Raw genomic sequence first — 11,779 nt, 5'->3', positions numbered from 1 at the left:
TAAGAGAAAGGGAAATGATCAGTTTTTAATGAAGAATCCAAAATATTTCACGAACTCTGTAGTTATACTTACCCTGTAAAATCTGCTGAGTACATGCCATAGTCAAACACGTAGACTCGTGTGATCTGACACAAGATCAGATAGCCAAGTGTCACTATGAAGCAGTACCTGCACAGAAATAAAAACGACAAACACATGGGGTATATGTTGGTAAAACAAAAAACAACATGCAAAGATAGATATTGCATTCAACATAAAGTCTTGGTGCATATAGTCTTTATTCTCTTGATATATATTTTCAGACAGGGTATCTCCATATAAATACAAATTACATTTTTTTCCTCACGGTTCTGAGGTGGAAATTGGACAAAAGACCAGAGGAGACTCATAATGTGTGGGGAGGAAGACAGCACAACCTTTCAACAGAAGACCAAGGGGAGCGCAGCACTGAAGTGGCCTGTCGTAAAAAGCCGTTGCAGGGTAAGCACAAGTTATAACCAGATAGCTAGCATGTCCCTGCCACCAACAATAAGAGGACTTTGCTACACACCAGATAAATCAAGGCTTTGATGAAGATACTGTTAACAATAGGACACCTTGATTCGAAAAGGGCCTACTGTAGCTGCAGCCCATGATGCAGGAAACAAATCCACCTGGTCTTTAATACTGACCATTTTAAGCCATTATAAAATTTATTCAGACCAATCACAAGCTTTATGGGTATTTCAAAACTCATTTGCACACCTTTTAAATCACAATACTCTCAGAGAAACACGGGACACAATTAATATACTGTGCGTTGTGCGCTCTGAGATTTACGTATTAGTATCCAACCCACATTTGGACGGTGGATGATGGCATAACAGTGTACACAATATCCTTCAGCATCCCACACATATGGGAGACTGTGTGGTTCTTTAAAATTGTCACCACATTCCCACATGAGCCCTGCCACAGCATGGCTCATTTAAACATGTTGCATGGATAACCCTAAATTAAAATGAGCTTTAGGTAATTTATTTTTTGGAATAATGTTGGTATTCTACAGCTTTCTACACTGTCGACTACTGCTAATTATAACCTTTCTACAAACAACAAAAGACAGAATCTGTCATTAATCTTGTCATTAGCAGACAGGTAGAAATGGATGTTTTCATATAAAAGTGAATTACAGGAGCAGAAGCATGCAGGTTTGGCCTAAGTGACATCAGGGGCAATTAAAAGCCAAAAGTACTCTACAGGGTTCTAACCTGATAACTGATGCAAACAACCAAAAATAGGCGTTGGACATGAGACTGATTGTTTTATCTTGTACAGTATATCATGATGGATGAAAACCCTTTCCCCCTTCTAGAACAACAACAAGAACAACAAGACTAATGCAAAAACAATTTTAATTCACGTTATCCTGCCTAAAATTCCACTTCTACAACATTGCCTTGAGCTTTGATTGTTTGATACAGTTAAGATATGATCAGACAAACGTATTGTGTATTCTAAACCTGGCATTGACAAGAACCAAAAGAGGGACTCTGAAACAAACAGGAATTAAGTAGTCCTGCAAGCTGGTATACTAGAGCTAAGATACCCAATGCAACTTAGAACTGAAAATGCACTAAAAGGTTAAGAACCTAGGTTCTGCTCCATCACTGGGACACATAGGACATGGAGAAAGTGTCTGGGCCAAAACTAATCTTGTGCCACATTTACAAATTTCTCCAAATACTATGCTCTGTCCTTAAAGGGAATAGTAAAATATACGTAGAGTTTTAGGGCGAAAATAAAAATGATCATAAAAAAGGTACTTTGCTTAATGCGGTGCTACACACTATGAAAGGAGATGCACTAAAACCAATAGGAATTATAAACCTGACAGATATTTCAGGTGCTTTAACACAAACAGTTAATGCGTACAACAACAGCACAACAGCAAATTACATAAACTAAAACTTTAGTAGTCCAAGCTTAAGTTTTTGTGTTAATTCTATTAGCATCCTTCCTTCAGTGATGGGGTACACAACTGCATCACTGAAAATGTGAACTGTATGTGCTGCAGCAGCTTCTGTATATTTGCAGTGAGCCCACCTGGCATTCTGTCTCTATTCTCATCCGATTTGTGTTAGCACAGTAGGGGTGATGTTTAATTTCCACTCAAAGCATCAGGTGACACCTGTGACTAAATTATGGAAGCCTGTGAGACAGCTAAACAGGTCAAACTCCGGACAAGGAGAAACACAGAAGCCCGAGGTATGACTACACACTGTACATGGAGCAATGAAAAAACAAATAACAGGCTATACATACATATCTCAACCCCTTTCTCTGTGGTTGTGTACAACACAGTATACACAGTATATGACTCGAAGCCCACTTGATGCTTCCTCGTGGGCATACACAGGTCCAGAGGAAATATCCATCTGTTCAGCATGCAACTGTGAGGCAGCAATTCACACACTCAAAACCCATCAGGTTCACAGTCAGGCTTTCACACTAAAACTTATATAAATTCCAAAGAAACAGCGTGCACATGATACAAACAGAAAAATTCTCAATTACTTCTTTAAATCAGGCTTTGCTAAGGATAAGACAACCATCATGGAAAGCTAAGTTTCAGTGCCCCTGTGCTAGAAAGTGCTTTCAATGCTTAGGGTTAGTACATTAGGCAGCGCTTGGTATCAAATAACACCTGTATCACTAGGAGCATCTGTACAATTTAATGGGAGTACATACATTACTGCCACAACCTCGTCCTTGCTTATGACATATCTGATGATCTCACAGGTCTCTGTCTCTCTTGTTCCACCAACCAGCAGACTCTGCTAAGTTCACAATTGAGGAATGTACAGTAGAAATACATCAGGAACATTCCCTGTTTGCTCACCTGATCAAACAGGGCAGATGAGATTAAAAGGTACCAAATACGATGTACCACCACTAAACACAGAGTGTCTAGTCAGGCCAGATCCAAACTAAGCCAGGTGTACATTTATAGCTAGTCCTTGTTGTGCACTTTATTGTGTCAGACTGTTAGGTGTCAGTGGAAAACACATCTTGCTATGGTGCACAGGTCTAGGGGGTGGTGTGCTGTACACAGTGTTTTCCTCAAAATGTGTCACAATCTAGGTGCAGCAGTCAGTGCAGCCCTCTGAATAGTGTTACTGAAGTGTACATACTAAGCATTATACTGATTCAGGGCTTACAGTTTGTTACATAATACAATTAAAACCAAAGGAGGAGGGATGAGGGATAAAGCAATATTAGAGGAAAAGATGAATAAAATAAATTTAAAAAAGGAGAAGAGCCAGACAATGTAAGAATCAATAATGTATCAGATAAAATCATATAGAAGTGGCAAGTAGATGCAGTACTAGTAAGAGGAAACATAGAATCATCAGCATTTTTGAAACATGTGAAAGGCAGTTCAAAGAGCAACGGCCTTGAGTTAAACAGTGGGACGACTTGAACCCTCTGTCAGAAAACACAAACTGAAATCTCAACCTGTTCCTCATATAATACCTACTCTAAATAGACTGCTTGTATAGCACTTTTATCCAAAGCGCTTTATAACGTAGCTTCTCATTCACACACACACACACACACACACACACACACACACACACACACACACACACACACACACACACACACACACACACACACACACACACACACACACACACACACACACACACACACACACACACACACACACACACACACACACACACACACACACACACACACACACACACACACGATGACAGCATGGTTCTTGCCTTACCGACTGAACTACAGCAGCTACTTTGCTATGCAAAACCCTGTGTTGGTAAGGTAAATGCATTCTGAAAACATGAACATGGTGACAGTCACAGATTTCAGGCTTTTAGGTTTTGCAGTAAAAATTATACCTCAACATCTAGCTCTGTTTAATATAATTGTTTTGTATCACATTTGTTGAAATTCCCTCTACAAACAGCATTAGTGGGTTTTTACGTGTGTCGGTGTCTGTACCTGTCTGTGACTGGTTAGATAAGCAGTATCTGCGACTTCTGGTTTTAAAAAAAGTAATAAATGTTATACTGTCAGTGGGTTTTGAGTCGTTTTCTTTCTGTGAACACTATTGTGATTTATGTTTTGCTAGCTATTTAAAGCACACTCCCAAGTGGGAAACATTTACTGTTTACACCTGCACTCATAACCTTGAATTCTGGCAAAAACAAAATAAAAAATTACATCAAAGCATTGTGTGCGTGTGTGGTTGTGTTGATGAGCCATGGACACAGATGAAAACCTGGGGGCAGAATACTTTGTCACAGTGACCCAGATTTGCTTGTCTCCAAAACAACACCCCACAAACACACAGACAGATGAACAATCAAATATGAGACATGTCATCTACAATTAGACAGTTACTCCTCTTATTTTGTTTATTAATGTGGGAAAGGGATTTGCAATTCTATGCAATTTTAACATTTTCATGAATTACGAGATCAGACAATAATTTCAGCAAAATCCTTTCGTTGTTTTTTTTTTCTGATGAAATTTGCATTTCATCTGTACTCTACTTGCTCTTACTTGTGCATATGCTCTAGGCCAGAGAAGACCATTACACTGTAGGACAGACCACTCTGCAACAGGAAATGGAGAGAATACCTGTGAGGGAGACAGAAAGACGAAATATTTAATAATTTATATTATTGTTGAAATTAAGAATATAGAGGAAGTGATCAGTATAGATGGTATACTATACACTCGGCTGGATTTAGGAAACTTAATTCTTTAGGTTTTAAGCTTTCAAATGCTGTCAGCTTATCACTATATTCAATATGACATGGTTTCTTAGTTTGTTATTTACTGGAAAATGTATTCTATGAAAGCCTGTTAGAGTTCATAAGATACAATATGAACTTAATATTACTATCTACATTGTGTTTCATTATCCCAAACTGTCATTAGGAAGAGAAAACAAATCCACAGTCACATCTTCAGCCATGTGTCATCTTCAGTCACAGGAGAGGGGGGTGACAAGCACAATCACAATATGTTCTCATTTGATTCCCATGACTTCCAGCAGCAAGATTTCTTACATTGCAGCATAACAGAGAATTACGCATGAATTGGTGACCTGGGTTATGAAACTTGCTAGTTTTGATCTACCTCTCATTTTTTGTGAGGTAGGTAAAAAACACAGTTCAAAAGCAACAGCAGCTACCAGATGGGTCTTTGAAGGGTGCAGGGTGTGATTCTGACAGTGTCAAGCCTTCCAGGAAAGGAGAGATGCCACACTGTGTTAGTAGTCAAGAGAGAAGGTATGAGGGTTTGGAAGGGAACAAGGGAGGATGGGATAGGTGACTTAGATGAATGAAATGATGAACGAGCAAAAAGAGGTTTAAGAGTAACAGGAAAGTACATGACAATCTGTTCTTATGTCTAAAATAACTGCAATGAACTCAGTACCATTTGACGGAGGAAATGTTTGAGCTGCTAACAAGATACTTGCATGTCTTCCAGGCAGGAATTGCATCCTAAAAGGAATTACTCTGCAGCATCTGCGAGACAATCTGTGAGACAGATCCTCTACTGCAGCAAGGGGCTCTCTAAGACAGAACAGTGTGCAAAGGTGTGCAGTAAAAGTTTAAGTTATAGTTTCTATTATAGTATCTTTGTGTATAGTATCTTTGTGTGTGTGTGTGTGTCAGTGAGTGAGTGAGTGAGTGAGTGAGAGAGAGAGTATGCATTACACAATAGCAAACTGAATGTGATCTTATAAAACAATAAAAGTGCAGGGCTCTAAGTTACTGGAATGTGCTTTGCAAATTCAAAGTTTCTATTATGGTATCGTAATTAATTTTACACTTTTAATAATGTAACTATAGTATAGTGTAGATACTTAACCTCCTCACTTCTCACATCAAGCCAGGGATAATGAATACTATTGTAAAACGTATCTACTTATAGATATGTAAATGGGCTTATAGAATTTAAATTACCGCATAAAATAAAACTCTTAGGCAGACAAGATGTCTGTCATATCTCAGTCAATGAAGGTCATAAAAGTAAACCGGCCAGCCGGCTGTGGCATGTCTGTGTAGAGATAGCATGTTTTCACAATGCCTAAGTGAGTTTCTTCCTACAGTCTAAAGACACGCAGGTTAACTGGTGACTTTAAACTGCCCATAGGTGTAAACGTGAATGTGAATGCTTGTCTGTCTTTAAGTCAGCTCTGTGACAGACTGGTGATATATCCAGAGTGGACTCTGCCTCTCACTCAATGACAGCTAGGACAGGCACCAGGCCCCTGGGACCCATAACAGGATAAGCAATACTGCTGATGGATGGAGAGCTGTCATGACTTGGACAAAAGAGCGAGACAAACTGTATTTTTCACCAGCAAATGCATTGGATTTTGTACAGACCAAAATGAAAACCGGGTTGTCTGTCTTAATTTTTAACTTTAATAAAGAACCACATCTCCAAATTTCTTTCTGATGCACAGAAATATTTTAAAATGCCTAATATTTTATTGCCTAATGAACCAGTACAGTTATTTTCTTTGCATTTCCACCAACAATTTATCTCCTTCTTTTTATAAATGTTTTGCTTTATTGCTAATATTTGGAGATCACAAAAAAAAATCTCATAAGCATGGTATAGTTGGGACTAGGAGTAGGGACAGATCCAGCAATATTCAAAAAATCTTTTCACTTATATTTAATTCATTTTTCATCAACCAGGGTAAGAAGAAAGTCAAACCTTTGCAAACATTGCATTATTTAGTATAGACACAAACTTTATGTGCCTAACTCACGCTGTATTTTAACTACAAGATTCAAGAGGCAATTATAATACATTACCTGCCCTGGCCACAACAAATTATATCATCCAACTGCAGGTCAGGGTCATTGCTTAATTTCGTAATCTCACAGACACTTAATGTAGATGGTGTTCTTTTAACCTGTTTACCTGAAGAGATTTCATCTTGTTAGCAGTTTTACACTAGCTGGATGTCTGGTTAATGATACACACAAACACAGCAGTGAGAGGCACTGTGCCAGAAGTAAAGTGGATTGTCTATTACAGAGCATCAGCTTTCTAATTGGATATCACTTACTACCCGATCGACCAACTTGATTTTGTGAGGATGAGGAGAATGAGGACTGGCTGAGGGTGAATGAAACAGGGAGAGGCAGCATGGGGAGCAGCACAAGTGAGAAAAAATAAGTGGATGATGGCCTGGCAGACAGGGAGTAAGCAAGGAAAAGGATGTAGAATGATACTAGGAGAACAACAGCCGAGTAAAATAAAAAACAACAATAAAGTCAAACTCATAATTTGAACACAAGGCTAAGAATAGAATATTTTTTTAAAATTATTACTCATAATCACCAACCATACACTAATGAAGTAGCAATGAAATGAGAAATTTGACACAAATTCAAGCGTTAAAACTACATCTATATCAATTACTAAGGTACATTGCACTGATATATTGCACAGATATTGCAGTAACAGGCAACAATTTAGAGAACTGATATCAAGTTAAAATAGAAAACTAGTTCTAACTTGTCTTTCTTCTATGTGATGGTTAATTGAATACCGGGACACTATGGACTGTTGGCTGAACAAAGCAAATCTGAAGACTGTTGGTGTAAGTAGGATTGTTCCACGAACATTAACATTTTTCAGTATTATTTAGAGGCAAAGCAATAAATCAATCTAAAAAAATTGCTAAAAAAAATCTTAAAACCCAGTTAGACGCCTTTTGATGTTAAGTTAATTCATAATTTAACTTCATTATTGGGTGTCAATATCTGTCTAGCTATCTGTAATTTAGGCTACAAATTAGTATTCAAATTATTGATTAGATCTTTTCTATCAAAGATCCCATAGTTTAATTTTAGAAGTCACTGAAATGCTTAGGCCCATTCTCTGAGGTTCAAGGGAAAGCAATCTGGGAAATGCAGAAGAAATGTCAAATGACACTTACATAACAACTCCTTACATTACATAACATATCATATACCTAGAACTGTCCTGTAAGAATGACAATATTCTTTCTAACAATCCAAAAGCATATACAGTACAGTAATATACAATGACCATAGCCTCTAGGAAAAGTATGTCTAAATAATTTGGTGGAAGGCCTTAAAAAGGACAGTGATGACTCACCAGCCAAAGCAAAAAAGACCCACGTAGAAGCCAAGCAGAGTGGCCACCACATGTCTGATAAAGGGACTGGTCTTACTGGGGTGGAGGTAGATCCTGAACCAAAAAGCCATCAGCAGGGCGAACAGCTGACATGCCACAAAGTTTACCTGTGCAAAGGGGCACAGAGACAGTCATGAGTGATACTAAGGCAAATAAATAAATATAATGAGATATAAGGAAAGCAAGAACTACAGAGTTGACCTCTACAACACAGTCACACATCAAGTGAGAAAAGAGTAGAAATACACAGGATGTGAGAAAGTGTTAAAGCACAAGGTAAACTCCAGATTTCAGCATAAAAGACTTAATTTTCAAAATGTTACGTAATGGCACCACAAAATTATTATCACTGAGAAATATGGCACATACTTTTGTAGGCACTTCTTGCTCAATTATCATCCTGTGATATGATTATTGGGGGAAAACACACAATGTTGAGATTGTCTGCATTATGTTCTTTCAGCCTGTAAACAGGGAAGCTTCAGGGATATATACTCTATTCCTCACTCTCATCATGACAGACATACATAAATTCTTACATGCATACATACATACATACATAAGCACTTTAAGAAGTATTTATTTTCTCTTCACGCCAGCGGTCAAAAAAGGACAGATGGCCGTACACAGATAATTCTCCCAAAGACGATTTATTGGGGCAAGACACAAATACAGCATTGGAACTTTACTTACAACAGGTAAAAACAGGGGAAATCACTTGCTGTAGAGATTGTGAAGGCCCTTGAGGCAAATTTGTGATTTGTGTGATGAAACGGTACAAATAAAATTTGAATAGACAAAGAAGCTTTCATGTTTGTTTAATGTCACATTCAACATTGAACGCCTGAAGGGACAATGGCTCATTAACATATGTAGGTCATGTTAACTGATCTGCATCAGGCCAGTAAGCAGTGAAAGGCCAGAGACACTATGCAAACTATGGATTATGATCGATCGATCGACAAATAATATCAGGATCCCATCTCTTTTGTTGCTCTGTTGGTTAAGGGAAGATCCCAATTGGGACGGAGATTAATTTCATTAACAGATAATGCAGCAGGAGAACCTGAAACAAATGAGTGTGAGCTTATCTTAATTCTGACATCTGTGGATTTTATGAGCTACACCCAAAAGCAAACTAAAAGCAAACAACAGACCAACAGACCATTTGTTTTACGTTAAGGTGTGTCATTTTAGCATGTTTCTGTGTATCTAAAAGTCAACGTCATCTATTTGCACAATCTGATATGAATTAGAGACAAACAACCCAACCTAACACTAAAAATGAGTTTTTATTGACACTGGCTGACACCCCCCCCCCCCCATCCTTTCAATATAAAGTGCTAAAAATAAAATAATGTAATGGCACACATTAAATAGACCTCCTCTGGCTTTCCCGTCTCAGGCAAGCCTCTCTTTTCAAACAGAATTTACCCAATTCACAGGGTTGGATATCATTTCATGCTTTGATTACTTCAAGCTGCTCTCATGGTGCAGAAGCCGTTGCCGGTTGGTTGGATGAAACACCGACTTGCCAGCTCATGCGCCTGCCCACAAAGCGAGTGACTGTCTCATTTGCAAACTAGCAAACATCCCACACTTACGACAGACACTGATTTATAAAAGAGGCTGAATGAGTCAAAAATAGCCAGTAATGTTACAGTGGATGGGTTGTGTAGGAATCATGGTATTTTTCTTGTGCATAACACCACCATGGCATCAACAAACTACAGACAAACATATATTCAAACTAATATTCAATACAGATCCATATCTTGAATTATAACAAACTGTTTTCAAGCAACTGCTTCCTTACAATCCTAACAAATTGAGGAACTATAATTTCTGTTTTAATATAGGAGCAAATGAGTGTGAAATATCCACCCTGGATATCAACACACTTGCTGCTTTGTAAGGCAGGAATTTCATGTGTGAGAGTGGAAGGGTGTGACAGAGGAACTGCATTTTTCGAGGCTGCACTGTGGGTGACTGGAACAATATGACTGTGTGGCTAAACCCCAACTGAACAATTTATTGACTTTGAACTTTGTAATTTTCAGTTTTCCATGTAATATGAAGTATATGACTGCAGTATAATTCACTTTAGACTGTAACAAGCATTACAATATAAAAGCTTAAATAAATGTGTGGCTTTAATGAAAACCACCACAGCAGATTGAACTCACTGTTATGACCTCATTCACACACAAATTTCACATGGTTTCACACTTTTCACGTGACTAGTGAAAACATGACAAGTGAAAAGGGCAACTAAGGTCAATATTGGCAGAGCAAACTGTAAACATTTGCCATATTGCTTAAAAAAAATGTCACCTTCCAAACAGAAATATCTCAGGATTAGTGTTAGTTCATACAAGTGGCTAAGCTTTCAAAGTGCCATCTTAGGTGGTGAGGAGTGGAAATCGCCCTGTCCGACCACCGCTGGTGTCATTTTGGCATGTAGTTTTGTAATTAGTTTGTTACTGGATGGTTTCTCAAAGTTTTCAGGTGCCCTAAAGCTGTATTCGCTGAGAAACTGTCACACAGAAGATTATGAATTGGCAAACATATTTAAAGACACTAATTGAGAGTCTAGTTTCAAATAACTGTAAAGAACAGTGGTCTCAACATGCAGGGAGTCAGAGAGATTATCACTTTTAGGAAGACCACAGAGATTCACATTAATTGAGGCCTGTCCTCCCCTATTGAGATTTCATAGTTTTCACAGCAGTAATACTAAGATATCTTGTTATCAGTATTTCTGAATGAAGCTCAATCTACTAGCTGCAGGAAATGCTGTGATACTGTAGAGTGTCATTAGAAATCAATGCCCACAGTAGGGAAATCAACTGTCAAAGTAAACACAGCCATTTTCAAAACCGTTCTTTCCACTGAGCAGCAGTTGTATAATGAGACCACATGCCAGCTGACTTGCTACATTTCACTCACAGATGTGATTTTACACTGTGAACATGTGCATCGCATTGAAGATGTTTTCTATATGAATTCAAAGAATTGCTGCGTATCTGGCAACTGCTGATCCCTCCTGGGCAACTTTGGCAACAAGAAAAGTTGTTAGGTGGTAAGGTGAGAATGTTAGATAATACACTGCATGACAAAAACAAAAAAAGTCTAAAAAGGAAAACATCAGTCTTTGTTAAAGGCAAACTAACATGGTTTTCCCTTTCGGCTTGTCACCAGTACTGGAATAGTAGTTCCAGACACTAAACAAACCTTTTGCAAGAGACAAGCTCCTGTGGCAGCTTGCATGGTTTCTTCATTCATAACACATGGATCTTGTCTTCCATTATTGATTCACTCTAAAGCCAAGCTTACCCTGGGGTACAGCACTTTTTATTGTCTCAGAACATTTAGGCAGAATATCTGTGCTGCAGAACGGTTTAAAATTCAACGGCAGACACAGAAAACGATAAACTCTTTTGGTTAAATGCGTTGCAGCAAACCTACTGAATTAGTTTGCTGATGACAAAAAATAAAGACTAAGGAGTCTGTGAAGGTTCTCAGTCATCCAGGTTTGGATATGTAGAAAAAGACTGAAAGAAAAAAAGAC

At 38.2% G+C, this 11,779-nt stretch overlaps 1 protein-coding gene across 2 annotated transcripts in view; it reads right to left on the bottom strand.

Annotated features, from left to right (window-relative positions):
* mboat2a (membrane bound O-acyltransferase domain containing 2a) overlaps window positions 1-11,779 on the bottom strand; it is a 33,138-nt gene that overhangs the window by 9,108 nt on the left and 12,251 nt on the right. The window contains exons 2-4 of one of the 2 annotated variants that reach the window (XM_067480932.1): window positions 8,170-8,315; window positions 4,576-4,653; window positions 73-168 (exon numbers count right to left, since the gene is read on the bottom strand). In XM_067480932.1, the coding sequence (XP_067337033.1) occupies window positions 73-168; window positions 4,576-4,653; window positions 8,170-8,315 (320 nt within the window). The remainder of the gene's footprint in view (window positions 1-72; window positions 169-4,575; window positions 4,654-8,169; window positions 8,316-11,779) is intronic. The other variant, XM_067480934.1, reaches the window with a different exon arrangement.

This window comes from Channa argus, chromosome 16 (assembly GCF_033026475.1).
Source record: "Channa argus isolate prfri chromosome 16, Channa argus male v1.0, whole genome shotgun sequence".
Lineage (NCBI taxonomy): Eukaryota > Metazoa > Chordata > Actinopteri > Anabantiformes > Channidae > Channa > Channa argus.
This window is presented reverse-complemented; position numbering and strand designations above follow the sequence as displayed.